General features: G+C 40.6%; 1 protein-coding gene across 7 annotated transcripts in view; it reads right to left on the reverse strand.

The window, feature by feature from the left end:
- Positions 1-19,192, reverse strand: part of ARHGEF28 (Rho guanine nucleotide exchange factor 28) — a 317,255-nt gene that overhangs the window by 232,399 nt on the left and 65,664 nt on the right. For all 7 annotated transcript variants that reach the window (XR_014310177.1, XM_082724969.1, XM_082724974.1 and 4 more), the window contains one exon: positions 17,368-17,411. Coding sequence is in view for 6 of the 7 variants with exons in the window: in XM_082724969.1 (XP_082581095.1) it covers positions 17,368-17,400 (33 nt within the window). In the remaining variant the exon portion in view is untranslated. Of the gene's footprint in view, positions 1-17,367; positions 17,412-19,192 lie in introns of those variants that run through there.

The raw sequence follows: 19,192 nt of genomic DNA on the forward strand, positions 1-19,192 counted from the left end.
CATCTTTACTACCATATTGTTCATAAAGAAACGAAGGTGTAAAGAATTGTAAGAACACAATAATAAAAGCAAACAACTGCAGTATTATGAAAGCCAATGTTCGATTCCATACAAAAAAAGTCATACAACTCATGTTTGTACCACTAATCCTTGCAACAGTTTTTCTTATTCCAATTCATGACTATTGTTTTCAGTTTCTTACGAAAATATGCACTATCCCTTTCACAGAAGATTTTATGATGAGATTAAATGACAAGAGTTGTGATTCCCGTGTGATCCATCACACCCACCAATCAGTGAAAAGTGTTCCCTTTTCTCTGCATCCTCACCAATATCTTGTTTCCTTAGTTGTTAATTTTAGCCATTCTGACCAGTGTGAGGTGGTATCTCATGTGGTTTTGATTTGGATTTCCTTGATACTGAATGATGTTGAACATTTTTTCATGTGTCTGTTGGCCATTTCATGTGTCTGCTATCTGTTCATGTCTTCTTTGGAGAAATGTCTGTTCATGTCTTCTGCCCATTTCTTTTTTTTGGGTGTTGAGTTTGATAAGATCTTTATAGATTTTGGATTCTAGCCCTTTATCAGATAAGACATTTGCAAATATCTTCTCCCATTCTGTAGGTTGTCTCTTAGTTTTGTCAATGGTTTCCTATGCTGTGCAAAAGCTTTCTCTCTTGATGAAGTCCCAGTAGTTCATTTTTGCTTTTGCTTCTTTTGCGTTTGGAGACTTGTCTAGCCAGAAGTTGCAGCAGCCAAGGTCAAAGAGGTTGCTATGGACAAGGTCAAAGAGGTTGCTGCCTATGTTCTCCTCTAGGATTCTGATGGATTCCTGTTTCACATTTAGCTCTTTCATCCATTTTGAGTTTATTTGTGTGAATGGTATAAGAAAGTAGTCCAGTTTCCTTTTTCTGCATGTAGTTGTCCAATTTTCTCAACACCATTCATTCAAGAGATTTTTTTCCATTGGATCATTAATATCATTTTTTTGCAAATCCTTCGTTATCTGTTGTTCTCAAGGGAATATAAGAAGCCATGTTTCCTCTTTCTAGAAAGTTACATTTTAATAACCACAGCCATATTCTAACCAATTAACATTTATATCAGATGCTTAAATGTATTTGGCTTTAGGGACCTATATTTTCAAATTCTCTCCCATGCTCGACATTTCCCAGAGGACACCAGACCAGCCCTCATCTACATGCTGCTACACAACCTGGTCATTTCAAATTCTAAGCTGGCACTGAAGTCTTCAGAAATTTTTAAAGAAGATAAACTTAGTCTGACATGGTCTACTATGACAACTTTTTCTATTGCTTAATGAGCTTTCCCCTACATCTCTCTCTCTCTCTCTCTCTCTCTCTCTCTCTCTCTAGCAGTTCCTTTCACTGTTACTGATCTTCACCAAAGTACAGGTAAAAGACATGGAACCTTGGGAAAACATGGAACCTTGATAGCCATGCACCCCCTCCCCCACAAAAAGTTTCCACATCTATGCTACCTGCTCCAGAAAAATTACTGTCACTGTTACTCTGAAACACAGCACCAGGGAATGAACTCGGACTGCAGATTCTGCTCTGAACAGTTCTACCATCTGTCACAAGATGTAGATGTTCTAATTTTGCACTTAGACCAAAATGGCTGCAAAATTATGTATGAGACTGTGTAACTACCACGTAAGGTCATACAGCAGAGTTACAAGAGCTGGGTTTCAGGACCCGCACTGCCCTCACTCCAGGCATGATCTATACCAGCACCTGCTGCCCGAGGCTACCTGGGCCCTCTCTTCCAATCACAGGGCTCCAACAAGCCCATATGCCCTCTCAGACCGTGCCCTCTGCTTGGACCACTCCTGTCCTACCTGTTCTCTGGCTAAACCCACTCACCTTCCAACCCCAGGCCCCATTGATAAGTGTTCCCTGATGGCTTCAGAAGCATCTTCAGCTTATCTTCACCCAACCATTTCTCACTATTCACTGTCTGGGATGATGCTGCCTCCCTACTAATGAAGTCTTGAGGGCAGGAAAGCCTGCTTCTCCCAAGCTTGTATACCCTGTGCCCAGCAGGTTTACCATAAAGCTAACAAAGCTTAAGATCAAGGCTCCTGCATTACAAGCCCTCTTCTGAAGCCATAGGAGAGCCCTATGTGTTGTTTATGTTTGTTTTTTCTCTCAATTTCCAATAGTAATATATTTTTTAAAATGTGATAGTTTGATCTGTCAAAGTCAGGGGTGGTCATCTTGACCATCAGTGGAAAACAATATGAACTATTGGGAAATTAGCTTGTGATTGAGTGTCTATCCAAGTGTTTTGGGTGAAATGTTACAGAAAAAAATGATTACTTTATATCGTACGCTGGAGTTAAGGGGGAGATGTTTTAACTGCCATTATTTGATTATGCTGTCTTTCCATTCGACGTCCCCTAGGACACACTTCCTTTGCCTATTGGGTGAAACTAACGTGTCTGAGGACATTTTTGGAATTTGGTAAAGAGGAGGCTGGATTGCGAATGCATACGGAATTGCTCGGCTTTTAAAAATTTTGTCATTTCTCATTATAAATATTCACCTTGACGTACTTCTGTTTTTATAATTTTATATTCCTTTTCTGAAAAACAACCCTTCCAATTGCATAAACCCAGGCTTCACAAAACCTGGATCTGCCCCTGCCTATGCCTCACCTAACCTGACACACTGAACTGGTCAAGTGTAAGCATGCATGCACAAATGGACCGAGGCAGGTCATTCAACATCTCTCAGTTCACCACCTCCAAGTAATAGCAAAGTATAGGTCTAATGAAATAGCTCAGGGTGCCTGGGTGGCTCAGTTGTTAAGCATCTGCCTCAGGCTCAGGTCAAGATCCCAGGGTCCTGGGTTTGAGCCCCACATCAGGCTCCCTGCTCAGCAGGAAGCCTGCTTCTCCCTCTCCAACTCCCCCTGCTTGCGTTCCCTCTCTGGCTGTGTCTCTCTCTGTCAAATAAATTAATAATAATAATGAAACAGCTCATGTGTAAAAACATTTTGCACAGCACTACAAGGTGCCCCAAACAGTTAAGGTAGTAACGCCAACGACTTCTTTCCAAAGACATGGAGTGTATTAACTGAAAGGAGATACTAGGAAAGAATGCCAAAGAAGGGATCTGAGTTCGTGTGACATCGTTCACAGATCATCTTTACTGAGTCAAGAAACTCTTCAGGAATCTTAAGCTGGACAAGATAAGCTTTTAATTCCCTACTGTTTTATCAGAACCTCCTCCCTATTAAATTCTAATTCTGGGCTAAGAATTGTCTGCTTCACAAAAACTTAATTTTGAATTTCAAATATTGAGAGTCTACATTGTGCCTCCAAAATGTGGTTAAGCTTCACACTCTGGGACCTGCTTCCCCCAAACCTTGTAACTTTCTGACTGTTGTGACAACCCCCTCCTCACGTGACCTTTGCTCTGACTGTTGTGTGCCTGGAGTACAGAACAACCTGCCGGTCCCTATCCCAAAACAGGGGTGGCCATAGACCGGCTGGGCAAATTGCACAACAGTACAGGAATAAGTGAGCAATAAAACTGAAAAGTGTACTGAATGAACCTTGACCACTGCTTGTGTGGAACTAAACTAGAACCACATATTCATTTAACAAACATTTCCTGAGCATGGCACTGTACTGGTACCGGAAAATCAGGGGACAAGACAGTAATTCCTTAAATCTCTGCTGCCCTGGTGATTTCAAGCTTAATAAAAGAGATGAAACCAAACAATAAGAAAACCTCCTCAAAAACCTAAAAGGGTGAGGTGGGTGTCCCATTTGAGCTGAAATGTGCACAATGAGTAAGAATTTAAATACAAAGAGAGAGGAAGCAAGAGTGTGCCAACTAGAGGAAACAGCAGACCAAACTAGAGGTCTGGGAAAATGAATAAGCATGACACTCGTGAGACACTGAGAACAGTATGGCTGGAGTTAATGGTGCAAAGGGTTTCTACAATCACAGATGTGACCAAGTACCAGCTTTAATTATTGTTTTTCCAGCTGGGTCACCACCCTAGTGACCACAGCCGCAGTCTAGAATATTGCTATCATGGGTCAGAGAACAAGCTCACCTTCCCTCAGTGGTTTTCCAGATATGCAGTCGGCCAACACTTACTGAAAGGCTGTAACATGCTGGACACCACACTAGGTATTTTGATATAATGGAGGATGATAATTTGTGTCCACAGGACACATGGTTGTGGTGTGACAGAGGCTGAAAGAGGATCTGAGGTTCAAATCCAAGTTCTATTGTAATTCAGCTAGGCGGCTGTTCCCTGATCACGTCTGAGCCTATCACAGCTCCTGGGCCAGATAAATAAGCACTGATGAAGAAAAACCAGCCCCACGTCAATGAACCTCAGTTTTCCTTCGATAAAAGAAGGCTAACTCCTAGGGTTTTCTATACATTAGAGAATTCTTGAAGAAGTATAGAGCACCATGGTTGGCATATAACAGATTAAAAACCAAACATTTCTAATATATTTCATTGGACCCAATGTGTCCATTTTGCTCCAAATAATTTGTCCTACTTAAATGTGAATGTTAGTATTCGTTAGTGGAATTTTCATTTTTCTAATTTTTCTAAATCATTTTTTAAAGCAGAAAGCTATTATTCCCTTTCAATTATCCTCACTTTTGGAAAGCCCAGGCGTTCAGGCCACAGGCTCTACCCACGGCACAAAAGGGTATTACAACATGATTATCAAAATAACCAGGAAGCAGGAGAATCCTTCCAAAATGGTAACCTAACACCTAAAGCACAAACAAGTCTTAGAAAATTTCCAGAAAGATACCAAATGTATAGCTTTCCAGTGTCATAACCTAGATACAATGATATATCTCACTCTTACCCGAGGGACAGTTCTGGTTATGGAGCCAGAGCAGCTTGGGCAAAGTTCTACTGTAAGAAAATAAACCCCACCAAGGCAGAGCAAAAACCTGTCTGATCAGAACAGATAGGGGATATGGCCACAAAGCAAGAGATGAATCTGCCAGAGATAATATTTGAGGCATAGAATAAAACATGTGCAAAGTAAGACAATGGCAACTCTGAAGAGGTTATAGGCAACAACTCAGAGATGAATTTTCATAATGGTGGAGGAGAGAAAACAGACAACCCTGACCTTCAGCACCTCTTGATGACTGATGGGCTACAGAGAATAAAGTAATGGAGGAATCAGGGAAACTCAGATGTAAGGTCACCATGCCTGGGAGAATGGTGATATGGGAACAGCCAGTCAGGAAGTTGGACTTGGGGGGTGGGAGGGAGCTGAAATTTGGAGAACTGAAAGACTGTTTAAAATTTAACAGCCCAGGGGCTCCTGGGTGGCTCAGTGGGTTAAAACCTCTGCCTTCGGCTCAGGTCATGATCTCACGGTCCTGGGATTGAGCCCAGCATCGGGCTCTCTGCTCCACAGGGAGCCTGCTTCCTCCTCTCTCTGTCTGCCTCTCTGCCAACTTGTGATCTCTCTCTGTCAAATAAATAAATAAAATCTTAAAAAAAAAAAATTTAACAGCCCAGATTTGAAGTCAGTGCTAGGTAACTGAATGGAAATACCAAACAGGCTGGAAACAGAAGATGAGGCCTGGGCAGAGGTCAGGAGGAGGCTCCTCATGTGGGAGTCTTCAAGGAGGTGCTGTGGTTCTAACAACAGGAGAGCTGAGCTTGCCTAGAAAGAGAAAATAAAGGGGTGGGCCTTGGGTACACCCAGGTAAGCAGAAGGGAAGAAAACATAATAACCAAGAAAGGACTCAGTAAGAACCAGCATAATTCTTGAACATTAAGAATCACATAGGGCAATTTCCCTACATTTACTCCCCAATGACTTGCCATTTCATCACCTTGGCGTCCAAAATTTTCCATGGCCTGGCTTTGCTTACATCTCTGAACAGTCTCCTCTCCTTCTCAATGATCCAGCTACTTGGGCCTTTTGCTGTCCCCCAAATATGTGAAGGTCTTTATTCCGTTAGGGCCATTTGTGCTTTCTGATCCTTCTACAACACTGCGGGGTATCCCGGCTCTCTCCCTACCTCAGGACACACACTGCTCTCTACATCATATGCTGTAAGTGCCACAATATACCACAACTGCATGCCCTATGTTTTTATTTGTCTACCTACTTATTGTCCATCTCTCCACTCTTAAGCAGGCTCTGGGAGAGTAGGGTCTTAGAATCCTGACTATTTCCCTCGGTGCTATATCCTTTGTGCCTAGAATAGTGCACTATACTAAACAGGGGCTTAAACACCCCTGATTAAGGAAGAATAAAGTTGGTAATCCTCATGGGATCAGTTTTGTTAGAAGTAAGGCTAAAGCCAGAGTGTATCAAATTATGACAAGGGAAAAGAGTCAGGAATTTAAAACACCTACTCAAACCACACACATGCACAACCTCGGGGGTGAGAGGGAGGAGTTATTAATAAGGCAGAATCACTATCCCATCTTCTGTAATAGCTCCCTTTCTAGAATGTGTTAATAAAACATCTTAATTGGATCACATCTTACTTCTTCTGAGGGTTCTCTGAGAGAAATATCTGACCCCTACGAATCATGCCTGAAATGGTTAAGATGGTAATATTTTTAAAAGCCACTAGAACAAAAATGTCAATTACTTCACATTCTGTGTTGAAGAACACAAGGCTGCATATTGCCCAAACTGTGGGGGCTGTCACTAAAGTATGGGAAGTGAGACAATCAGACTTTATGAACATGTGGTACTTCTTTACCCAGAGCCCCCAAATCTACACCCACAAGGAAATTCCTTCAAAGTTGGGTGCTAGGGCTGATTCTTCCAGAAGTTTCCCGCAGTTGTACATTTTACCTTTGGCCCTTTATTAGAAGTATGTCCTATCAGTAGTGATAGAAGGGGTTACCAGAAACCCTCCCTGTGCTAAGAGGACAGGGTACCATTTAAGCATCTGGACAAGGACAAAGCTAATGGAGGGCTTATGTAACATTCCAAGTCATAGGTTTAGCTAATGTCTGAGAAGTGGTCTTCCCCTCTGCTCTTGCAATACCATGAAGCAATCTCTGGCAGCAGCTAAGGATCTCAGGACTTCCAGGAACTGACATCTTGTGGCTCCTCGCCAGGCAGGATGAAGCAGTTACCACGGTTCCTCTACACTATGGGCAGAACATGCAGCTTTCAAGGTTGTTTGCCCCCTTACAAGCAAGACAGGAGAAACAGCAGAAAGGACCGAACAGGAAAAAATCAAGTCAGCAGAAAACAAAAGCCATCGAGGAGCGGCGACTTCAATTAGCCCAGCCAAAACAATGTTGGAAAAACCCAGGCAAGAAGGGGCAATTAGTTGAGATGCACAGGCTGCTGGGATTAAGTCAGGAGACATAAGCTGCTAAAAATAAATTTTCACAAAGGCAACACGTGATCTAGAAATTGTTCTCAGGCAAAAGCCTTTCCTGATTCCATTCTCAAAGGCAGACTTAGCTGTACTGGTATGTGCTAAAAGACACCTTCATCCATGCCCCCAACACCCGAGCTAATAAAATGTCTATTACCTTGAGCTGGAGAGCTTGATGGAGCAAATGAAAAACAATTACTGAGCCCATTTTTTTTTTTTTTTTTAGTATATTTGTTTTAGAGGGTCAGGGCTTACCTAGATTTAGTTATAGGCAGGATCCTCTAGCAAGACCAAAAAAAAAAAAAAAAAAGTTGAGAAAAGGGAGATGCTTTAATGGAAAGACCAGGAAGTAGTACCATTCTTCACTATTAAAGCTTAAGTGAGACTGCAGGGCTGTGAAGAACAAAATGGTGTCCTTGGGTAATGGCCGATGGGGCAATCAACTTGTGGTGACAAGTTGGGAAGGTCATTTTAATTAACCAGGGCAGGTGGGAAAACCCTAGGCTTGTTGTGGTCTCTACCACTTTCAAAGCAAGAAAATTATACGGCTTCTAATATAGATAGCATTAAATATTCTGAATATCAAACCAGTGCAGTTTAATTAGTCAAGTGAGTCACTCACCCTAAGAACCTTAATTTCCTCATCTCAAAGTGAGGGTGACCAGGCAAAAGTCTCAACGATAGCGTCCCTTACTAACATTGAGATAATCGGGGAGAGAGGCCAGTCACAGGCAGCCCTCAGGGACAGAGAGCCCCAAGGAGAGAAGGAGCAGCATCTGGAGGACAGGATTTCCTTCAACAGGAACCAGAAGCCAGAGGGAGTTTGTGCGAGTCAGGAAGGAGGTGTCTGCCAGGTGAGCAAAAAACAAAGCCACTAAGTCCCCGCCTTAATAGGAAGCTGCCTCCCTCGTCTAGGAAACAGGCCCTGGGACCTGTCCTCTGGTCCTTCCCCTATACGGCAGGGACCAAGAAGCGTACACTCAGCCAAGGACTCAAGGAAGTTACTCCAAGCCCCAGAAATCCAAGTGCTTGACTGGGGCAGATTCCGCTCAGCTAGCTAGCTAACGAGCCGAGTCAAAGGCTTAAACATCAGATCAGCGAGCCCAGGGGCAACCAATATTCCTGGGGCAAACACAGCAAGCTACCATGAACTTGGGAGAGTAACAAAACCTAAAATGCTAACGAAGAGGGAAGCAGCTTAGAGCCAGCTGGCCACAAGCTCCTGAAGTAAAACTGTGCTGCCAAACCATTAAACCATTTGCAGCCTCCAGAGAACAGAAATGATGATACTCCTCAGTCAGCTGCTACGATGAACACGCCTGAAGGGTGGAAGAGAGCAAGGGCCCACACGCAAAGGTTCACAGACACACCCTCTGCAGATGTTACAAACATCTCCAGGGATCAGAGGCTTGCATTCAACAGAATTGGAGAAACATAAGAAATGAAGGAACCATAACAAAAAAAAATTTTAAATCAAGATATTTTTGAACATCTATAAAGTATACAGAATTGAACACACTGCCTTTGCACAATGAAAATGGGAATGCCCAGTTTCATAATTAGTAGTTATTAAAGCTAAAAAAAACTAGCTATGAAATTATCTGGAAGTTATTTGATGAAATGATATTATATCTCATTCGCAAAGCAAGCCATTAAAATTTGAAATATGAGGGGTGCCTGGGTGGCTCAGTGGGGTAAAGCCTCTGCCTTTGGCTCAGGTCATGATCCCGGGGTCCTGGGACTCAGCCCCACATAGGGCTCTCTGCTCAGCAGGAAGCCTGCTTCCTCCTCTCTGTCTCTGCCTGCCTCTCTGCCTACTTGTGATCTCTGTCTGTCAAATAAATTAATAAAATCTTTTAAACAAAAATTTGAAATATGTATACCCTTCATCCAGCAATTCCACTCCTGGGAACCCATACTACAGAGACAAAAATATCAATACATAAGGACATATAGACAAAGATATCTAGTAAACAACTGTTCATGGTCAGAGAACGAAAACAAAGTGAGTACCCATCCACGGACAAAAGACCTGGTTCACACCCACTCATTAGAAAGAATGAGTCTGAGCTATGCCTGATGACTTAGAGGACTTTCTACTCCGTTTGGTGGGCTAAAGATAAAGAGCCCCAAACAGGATCCAGATTTTAAAAAATGATTCATTAAAGCCTGTGTCTAAGTTTATGCATAGGATTGTAGGAGAACACAAAAATCAGTAAATATATCCATTAATTCTAGTTCTCAAACCTTAGTGTGAAACAGAACTACCTGAAAATTGCTTTAAAATGTACCTTGCTGGGCCCCACTGGTGACCCAGAATCTCTGATTCAGTAGATCTGGGGTAAAGGTCTCAAAATTCTTTTTGCCAGTAAGTTCCAAGGGGATTCTAATGCTTGCCGCTGAGACAAATGCATCAATCTTCAACAGTAGTTACCAGGGAGACAGAAAAGGAGGTATAAAATGGGGACGAATAATTAATGGACTCTGCCCAAGATCCTAATGGATTTCCTATAGGATTCCTTTCATGGAACACTGCATGTACAAATTTGCCAAAAGTAATGTCTAATATTTCTACTTATATTTTCTATGATGAGCAAGGGTTAAATAACTTTAAAATATAGCTATTTTTATTGAGAAAAAATTTTCCATCAACAGTTTCTCAAGGAAGAGCTCGTCTGCTTTATTCACAGCACTGAACTGATTTGGGGAAGATCAGTGCTACTTACAACATACATAAAAATCAAAATATAATGTGAAAAGAAGTTTCTAGATTAACAAGTATAACATACATTTGTTTAATGACACTTATTAATTTCTAAAAACCTTGAGAAAACTCAATTTTAAAAGTAACTGAAAAACAATGAACAGCATAATACTCTCTGGCTTGTGAAGGCAAAATCCCTTTCAAAATTCAAGCAAAGGGGCACCTGGGTGGCTCAGTGGGTTAAGCCCCGCATCGGGCTCTCTGCTAGGCAGGGAGCCTGCTTCCTCCTCTCTCTCTCTCTGTCCGCCTCTCTGCCTGCTTGTGATCTCTTTTTGTCTGTCAAATAAATAAATAAAATATTTTTAAAAAATAATTCAAGCAAATCCCAAGTAAGCAAAATTTCTCCTTTTAAACACTACTTGCATCATTTCCGATCTTTTTATGTACAAACTAGGAAGCAAAGGGCTGAAAACAACAAACTAAAAGAATAAAAATAACTTTATGACTTCCAATATAGAAATTTCAAGTTCCCAAGGGTATGAGTTAAGGAGGTTTTAAGATAGAGAATAAACATCTTAGATTATATTAATTATAAATGACACTTTTCCAGGCTTTCACACTTGTCATTAGCTTCAGCATGACTACTCTGCTAGCTTAACACTCCTCCTCCCAAAACCATATTGTCACTTAATCTAACGACTAAGCCTAGGGGCACCTAGAGGTCACTGAAGGGCCCCACTCTTGTTTTTGGCTCAGGTCATGATCTCAGGGGTCCTGAGCTCCAGCCAGGTGTTGGGCTCTGTGCTCTCAGCAGAAAGGCTGCTTCAGAAACTGTCTCCCACTTCCTCTCCCCCTTCTTCTTCTCTCTGTAAAATAAGTAAAATCCTTAGAAATAAATAAAAAGTAAAAACTAGTAATAAGCCTAGACCTCAAACCCGATTGCAAATGTCTACTATTTTTTCTATCATGAGCAAACAGCCTGGTCTTCCAAAGGGGCTCCTTTAGTGCTCCTTAGAGCACAGAGTCAGGAAGCTGCTCTGGGCTGAAAATTGGATTTGCAAGGCTCAGGTCCCCATGGTATAAAAATCGATATAAAACTCTTGGCTACCAGTTGCCAACCCCTGCTCCTTCTCTAACCTTATTACAGTCCAGTGTTTCTCTTTTCCTACAACAGCAACTCAATGGACCTCCATTGTTCATTTTAAAAATAGAATGAGTCTGTGGCTGAGCTGAGGAATATCCCTGCAGCTCCAACACTAAGGCTGCCTCCCCTCTAAAGATGAGCAAGCGGAAATGTTGGCCAAAAAACTATAAAGTTCGACAGCACACCAGACGAAGTCAGAAATTTTAACACCCTCTGAAACAAATTCCTGAAATGCAAAAAAAAATTTAAGTCCTTTCTTTGTGCACACAATAAAATACACAAGATAATGAAACTATATGGGCATAAGAATCAGACCAAGATTTGAAAATACTACATAGAAACCACAAATGAAGTAATGGAAACTAAAATTGTAAGATAAATAGACTCGACAACACAGTAAATTAAGTAGAAAATTAAAAATATTAGGGGCACCTGGGTGGCTCAGTTGGTTAGCTCTTGATTTTGGCTTTGGTCACGATCTTAGGGTCCTGGGATGGAGCCTGGGGCTCAGTTCCACACTTAGCAAGGAATCTGCTTCGGGATCTCTCTCTCCCTTACCCTCTAGCCCTCCCCTGCTTGCACCAGCTTGCACATGTGTGTGCTCTCTCTAAACAAATCTTAAATTAAAAAAAGAAAAAAGAAAAAATGCTCCTAGAATTCAGTCCACAGACGGATTGCATGGAGCACTGGGTGTGGTACAAAAACAATGAATACTGTTATGCTGAAAATAAATTTTAAAAAAGATTTAAAAAAAAAAAAAGGACAAAAAAAAAAAAAAAAAAAAAAACCAGTCCTTGAAATGAGAAACAATAGTGGAAAGAGAAAAACTGGAAAGAGAAACAATAGTGAAAGACCTAAAAAAATAAAACTCTAAATGTGACAGCTTACTTCATGGATCCAAACAAAATGCATGAGGAAAAAAAGAGTACTTACAACTGTAGATTTTCTATAGGCAAAAAGGTATCTCTCCACCATCTTCTTTAAAAACTTTAATTCTGGGGCGCCTGGGTGGCTCAGTGGGTTAAGCCGCTGCCTTCGGCTCAGGTCATGATCTCAGGGTCCTGGGATCGAGTCCCGCATCGGGCTCTCTGCTCAGCAGGGAGCCTGCTTCCCTCTCTCTCTCTCTGCCTGCCTCTCTGTCTACTTGTGATCTCTGTCTGTCAAATAAATAAATAAAATCTTAAAAAAAAAAAAAAACTTTAATTCTAATATAGTTACCATTACAGTGCTATATGTACAATGCTGTATGTATTGGTTTTAGATGTACAATATAGTGATTCAACCACTCATTGCATTACTCAGCGCTCATTGTGGTTAAGTGTGCTCATAATCTTCTCCTCTCTCACCAATGCCAAGCCTGAGCCCCCCACCCCAACTCGTAAACATCAGTTCATTCTCTGTATTTAAGAATTTGTTTTTCGTGTGTCTCTCGTCTTCTTTATTCATTTGTTTCATTCCTTAAATTCCACATGAGTGAAATCTAATGGTATTTGAAAGTACAACACTCATGACAAAAACCCTCAATAAAGTGGGTTTAGAGGAACAACCCTCAACATAATAAAGGCCTTATATGAAAAAGCCACAGCTAACATTATACTCAATGGCAAAAAATTCATAGTTTTTTCCCTAAGGTCAGGAACAAGACAAGGATGTACACTCTCACTACTTTTATTCAACATAGTACTAGAAGTCCTAGCCACAGCAATCAGACAGGAAAAAGAAATAAAAGGCATCCAAACTGGTAAGGAAGAAGTAAAACATTCACTATTTGCAGGTGACAAGATACCATATAAGAAATATCCTGAAGACCACAAAAACCTACCAGACCTGGTAAACGAATACCCCCTACCATTTTTAGTAAGGATTCTCTTTAGCAACCAAGAAGCAAAGACCTTTGATTTTTAAAAATGAATTCTTACATCAAAACAGTTTATAATCAAAGGAACAAAAACAAAATGGCCTGAACAAAGCGCCTTTCTGTGGAAAGTGGGTCAAAGTTGAGAATCATCTCTATCAAATTTTTCCTCCATAATTATCACTCTATTTATGTGATCTAATCCTCCATAAAATAAATCTTACAATTAATATTTTAAAGCACATTTTGGGGCGCCTGGGTAGCTCAGTGGGTTAAGCCTCTGCCTTCAGCTCAGGTCATGATCTCAGGGTCCTGGGATTGAGCCCCAGATCAGGCTCTCTGCTCAGCGGGGAGCCTGCTTCCATTACTCTCTGCCTGCCTCTCTGCTTCCTTGTGAGCTCTCTGTCAAGTGAATAAATACAATCTTTAAAAAAATAAATAAATAAAGCACATCTTAATAAGACTTTTCGTTAGCCCACAATTATTATTTTTTAATTTAAAGGTATCTCCATATGTTATAGGCCCTTCAAAATTTCTGTGGGGGGGGGGTTATCTTCATTATACACTTGCCAGAGTCAGTTTCTTTTTCTAAGAGAACAAATCATAATGAATAGGATTGTTAGTACATAAAAGTACCCAAATAAAGAGATCTGATATACTGCAGTCAAGGGGCAACTGGCTGGCTCAGCTCAGTCAGTAGAGCCTGTAATTCTTATCTCAGGACCATGAGTTTGAGCCCCGTGGTGGGTGTAGAGATTACTTAAAAAGATAGAAACTTAAGGGGCACCTGGGTGGCTCAGTGGGTTGAGGCCTCTGCCTTCAGCTCAGGTCATGATTCCGGGGTCCTGGGATTGAGCCCCGCTCTCTGCTTAGCAGGGAGCCTGCTTCCTCCTCTCTCTCTTCCTTTCTCTCTGCCTACTTGTAATCTCTGTCTGTCAAATAAATAAATAAATAAATAAATCTTAAAAAAAAAGATAAAAACTTAATACATATATATGGCAATTTAAAAAATCATCCAAATAAAGGCCTTAATAATTAATAACCTTAATGTCAATAAAATTCAGCACAAATATAAATATAGTTCTGAAGAAACACAAAATATCAACAGTGCTCATACTGATGATGGGATTAAACATGGGATTTTAGGGGCGCCTGGGTGGCTCAGTGGGTTAGGCCGCTGCCTTCGGCTCAGGTCATGATCTCATGGTCCTGAGATCGAGTACCACATCGGGCTCTCTGCTCAGCGGGGAGCCTGCTTCCCTCTCTCTCTCTCTGCCTGCCTCTCCGTCTACTTGTGATTTCTCTCTGTCAAATAAATACATAAAATCTTTAAAAAAAAAAAAAACATGGGATTTTAACACTTGTTGATATTTCCAATTTTTATAATATATGAAAATAAATATGAATTTTAAAAATTAAATATTTACAAACCAGATTTTATAAACTAGAAGCTTGGAGTAAATATTTCTCAAACTTCTGAACACAGAAGAGCAGAGAGAAGGCCCACCCCAGAATACAGAAATAAGTTTTATTATAGTTCTCACGTGTTCTCCATTTACATGATACTAATTTCATAGAAATTGGTTTAAGTCTTATTTTCATTATAATGTATCCCCTCTGACCTCTTACTGCATGTGCCCAAGTACTCAAATTGGCTGCGATCAGTTTATCATACTAACATTAAAGTTTAAGTGAGGGAAAAAATCAGGTTACAACATATATATATATGTATGTGTGTGTATCTATATCTATATAGATATTAGGAGTCATATTGAATACAAATGTACATATTTCATCTAAGATCATCAGTTATAACTTTCATTTTATATTCTACTAAAAAATTATCTATCATAATACAATTGAATTTTATTTCATACTCATTGCAACAATTTTTTTTTAAGATTTTTATTTATTTATTTGACAGAGAGAGATCACAAGCAGGCAGAGAGGCAGGCAGAGAGAGAGAAAGAGGGACTTGATCCCAGGACCCCGAGATCATGACCCGAGCTGAAGGCAGCGGCTTAACCCACTGAGCCACCCAGGCGCCCCTCATTGCAACAATTTCTAAATTTAGACAGATTTTATCGTGTTTCATGATCCTATTTCCATGTGTTCCATGTCACTGTGTGTACACAATAGCTCAACTTTTTAATACCAAATCCTGGTAGATACATCTTGAAAGCATTTAATTCACGTAGCAACAACAATCACAAGTACTTCTGTCACAAGTAATTTTAAGTGAACTCATACAACCATTAAAACCCAGGACACACATGCACAGAGTTAGCTACAACATGATATCTGCCAGAATGCACAGCAGATATAAGAATATCTGAATTCAGGGGCACCTGGGTGGCTCAGTGGGTTAAAGCCTCTGCCTTCAGCTCGGGTCATAATCTCAGGGTTCTGGGATCGAGCCCCACATTGGGCTCTCTGCTCAGCAGGGAGCTTGCTTCCTCCTCTTTCTCTGCCTGCCTCTCTGCCTGCTTGTGATCTCTGTCTGTCAAATAAATAAATAAAATCTTAAAAAAAAACTTAATTAAATGAGATGTTAATTTGAGGGAAGGAAATTAAAATGAGGGAAGGAAAAACTGCACCTTAGTATCAACAAAGAATTATTTTTTTAAAGATTTTATTTATTTATTTGACAGACAGAGATCACAAGAAGGCAGAGAGGCAGGCAGAGAGAGAGAGGAGAAAGCAGGCTCCCTGCTGAGCAGAGAGCCCGATGCAGGGGCTCCACCCCAGAACCCAGGGATCATGACCTGAGCCGAAGGCAGAGGCTTTAACCCACTGAGCCACCCAGGCGCCCCAACAAAGAATTATTTTAATATAACATCTACAGGGGATGCGATTCTGAGTAATGTCTTCTTAGCACCTTTCATATATTTCATTTTATTTTAGTCAGTACATACTGTTTGATAATTTGAAAAGTATCTTGGCTTTTGTTTTTTAAGTCCCTTCTTTCCTTGGGCTCTGTGTATTGACTCTCTAGCCTGATCATAATCAAACAGTTAGGAATCAAAACAGCCATACCGTAAGATGCTGATCAACTACAAGATTATCTTGATTAGGTTTGTGGGATTTGAGGTAGGAAAGCAGGACAGAATAAGTAAAGGTGAGAAGGAGGAAGATACAAAAAATAATAATAATAATAAATAAAAAGCTAGGGAGACTTAGGAACTATTTACAGTTTAGCCTTGAACCATTCTTCATCACTATGGCTGAGCAGGGTCCAATCTGCCTACAGTTTGTGACTTGCACATCGCAACCTAGAAAGAGTACTACAGACCACTGGGCAACCCAGGAGGCAAGTCATTCATTATTCTGACACCCGTTCATTTTATCATTTACTTTTTCCTCCAGAGAATAGAGTGGGGGATGTAAAAGGTGGGGGAATCAGTACAGGGAGAAGGAGGGAGGCTGGGCTACCTACACAGTGGAGTGTGCTAAGGGGAAATGAATAAATAGATTTTAATTGAAGATTCTGATTAAGTATGTTCTAGTTCCTCCATACTTCATTCTATTAAAGACTAACCTCAACTGAACTCATATTTTCAGCCTAGATGCAGTGCTCTGACTCAATTCCATGCACTGAAGATTCAACGTTCACCTGAAACCACAGTTCCCACACACCCACCCATGCCCACTCCCCACCAACTCAGTCAGATTCTAAGGAAAGAGGTTTGGCCAAGGGAAAATGAAACCATATGCCATTTCCTCTACGAAGAGAGGAATTTCACTTCCCTGTTACACCCAGAATTGCTCTCAAGAATAGAAAAGAATCCTTCCTGGCTCAATGCAGAAGGCACCCTTGACGGAACATCTCCCTGGGCATCTGTCAGCCCAACCCACACCTATTCTATGGATGCCCCAGCACTTGGCCCTTTGAATTCCTTTGTCATTTTAGCTAATACAGCTGTCATTAGACTTTACCCCAAAAAAGACACAGAGAAGATATTCTTAAATATCATCATGGTATCTTAAAATACAATGTTCAAAAATCATTCACACAAATGAGATGGGTATTTCTGAGTCTAGAAGTTAAACCGTTTAAATAAAACTCCTCAGGGAACTTTCACAAAACCCTAGACATTAGAACCAAGAGCCAATCCATTTTAAAAGGGTCTGTGTGAATACCGGAATGAGACAGTAAGGCTCAGTTCGTTTTTTAAAGCCTCAACTCAACAGTGAGTCAAACATTGCTCTCCACTTCGGTCAGGTAGTTTTTGAGTGTCAGAAAGGGACACAGAGAGCTGAAGTCCAGTGCGTGGGGACTTACATAAAGAGGTACTTCGCCGCAGCTCAACTCCATGGCTTCTGCATCTGCAAAGAAGATAATGAATGAGAACTGTTACTCCAGGAAGCACTGTAACCAACCTGCACCCCTATGTCCTGCCTGGCAGTGACCGACACCTGGGGAGGAAGAACCATGGGTATTTGACAGACAGAGATCACGAGTAGGCAGAGAGGCAGGCAGAGAGAGAGAAACTACTTTTGATGAGAATACAGACTTAATCTGAAGACCAGATTACTTCTTTAACAAAAACTGCAGACACAAAGTCATGAACAACAGAAAAGAGATTCTAGCTATATAAAATACCCTCCCCCTTTCTTCTCTCACATTAATGTGCACACATAAGGAAAACTTATCAACCCCAGATATTATCCTGATAGCTCTCAAAAGAGAAATATTTCAAAAAGCCAAGAAAGTCAACAAGTCCAAAGTTTTACCTTCATTAACTCCTAAAGGTTAGAATCTACCTTGGTCTGAATGAGGCAGGAGACCTCAGTGACAAGACAGTTCTTTGCCTCTCCTCCAGAAGGCCAAAGACTTCTGTCTCATGGTCACACGTCAGGTATGCACTCCACTGTTACCAACCTCCCCACCAGTTGCATGCATCTTATCTGCCTCTGGGTATGCGTACCCTTAAAAACCCATACCCAGAAACAACCTTGAAGCTTAATTTTAAAATTTATTTAAAAGAAAAAAAAAAAAGCTAGCACCATTCCAAAAGGAGTTCACTGAAAACGTACAGGGGGCCAACCATTACATAAAGATGATCAGGAAGTGGTCCAGCCCTCAAAAACCTCAGCTTAACAAGGAAGACCAAAAAAGGGAAGAGTAGGCTGCGTGAGAATTCTGCAAGGGTCAGACAGGGAGACCCAACCACCACCCAAGTTCTGCCTCTGGGTCGCAGGTGAAACTCTAGCAATACTGCCTCGGGGACATCTGGTAGGGCCACAGGCATATAGCAACCTGAACTGTGACATTTAGTACGGTAATACCCCAAGTAGACACTAGGCAAGAAGGAAAATACTCGAAGTTCTTTTTTTTTTTCTTTTAATAAAAACCTTTAACTTCAGTTTTATTAATACTTCATACACATGCTGCCACTGGCACCCTCTCAGGTCACAAGTTATATTTCCTAAGTCATCCTCAGAGAACACCAAACGTCAAACAAGCTTATTTTCCACACATCATACCCTGTGGCAGTTTATGCAGACCTACTTGAGTGGGCTTATATATTATAATCAATTCTTAATGAAACTAACCTCATAAACTGGATGAATGGCTTAAGGATTCTAGAACAGAAACTTCAAATTAAAGATAATACTAATAAGAATATGACAAATGAGACTCTCATTCCTAAGTATGAATTATTCATCAACTACAAAATAAAAATGACTAAGAACAACAAATAGATAGCCCTCCCCCAAAATCTGCCATCAAGTATGTATTTAAATATGAAAATATACCCAACAGTATATACCATGACCTCCTACCCTAAAGTCATACTATGCTTCGAGGTATCCGCAATTTTTTACCTCTGTTTACATTCATGCCATACACAATTTCAATCCATCAAAAAAATTTTACTAAACTTGATAAAATTAGATCTTTGTGAAATTTATACTTAATATCAAAAGAAGTATATTCTACAGTAAATGTGATTTTAAAATGAATGAAATACACAGAGAATAATAAAATCAAAATGTATTCCTTTATGAGCAAAACTCTGAACACTCCTGAATAGTCTGATAAGTTTTACAAGCTGTGTGACAGGTTTGCCATGTACTCATAAAACACAGATGTTTTCCCTTAC

This window comes from Mustela nivalis (assembly GCF_964662115.1).
Source record: "Mustela nivalis genome assembly, chromosome: 3".
Taxonomy (NCBI): Eukaryota; Metazoa; Chordata; class Mammalia; order Carnivora; family Mustelidae; genus Mustela; species Mustela nivalis.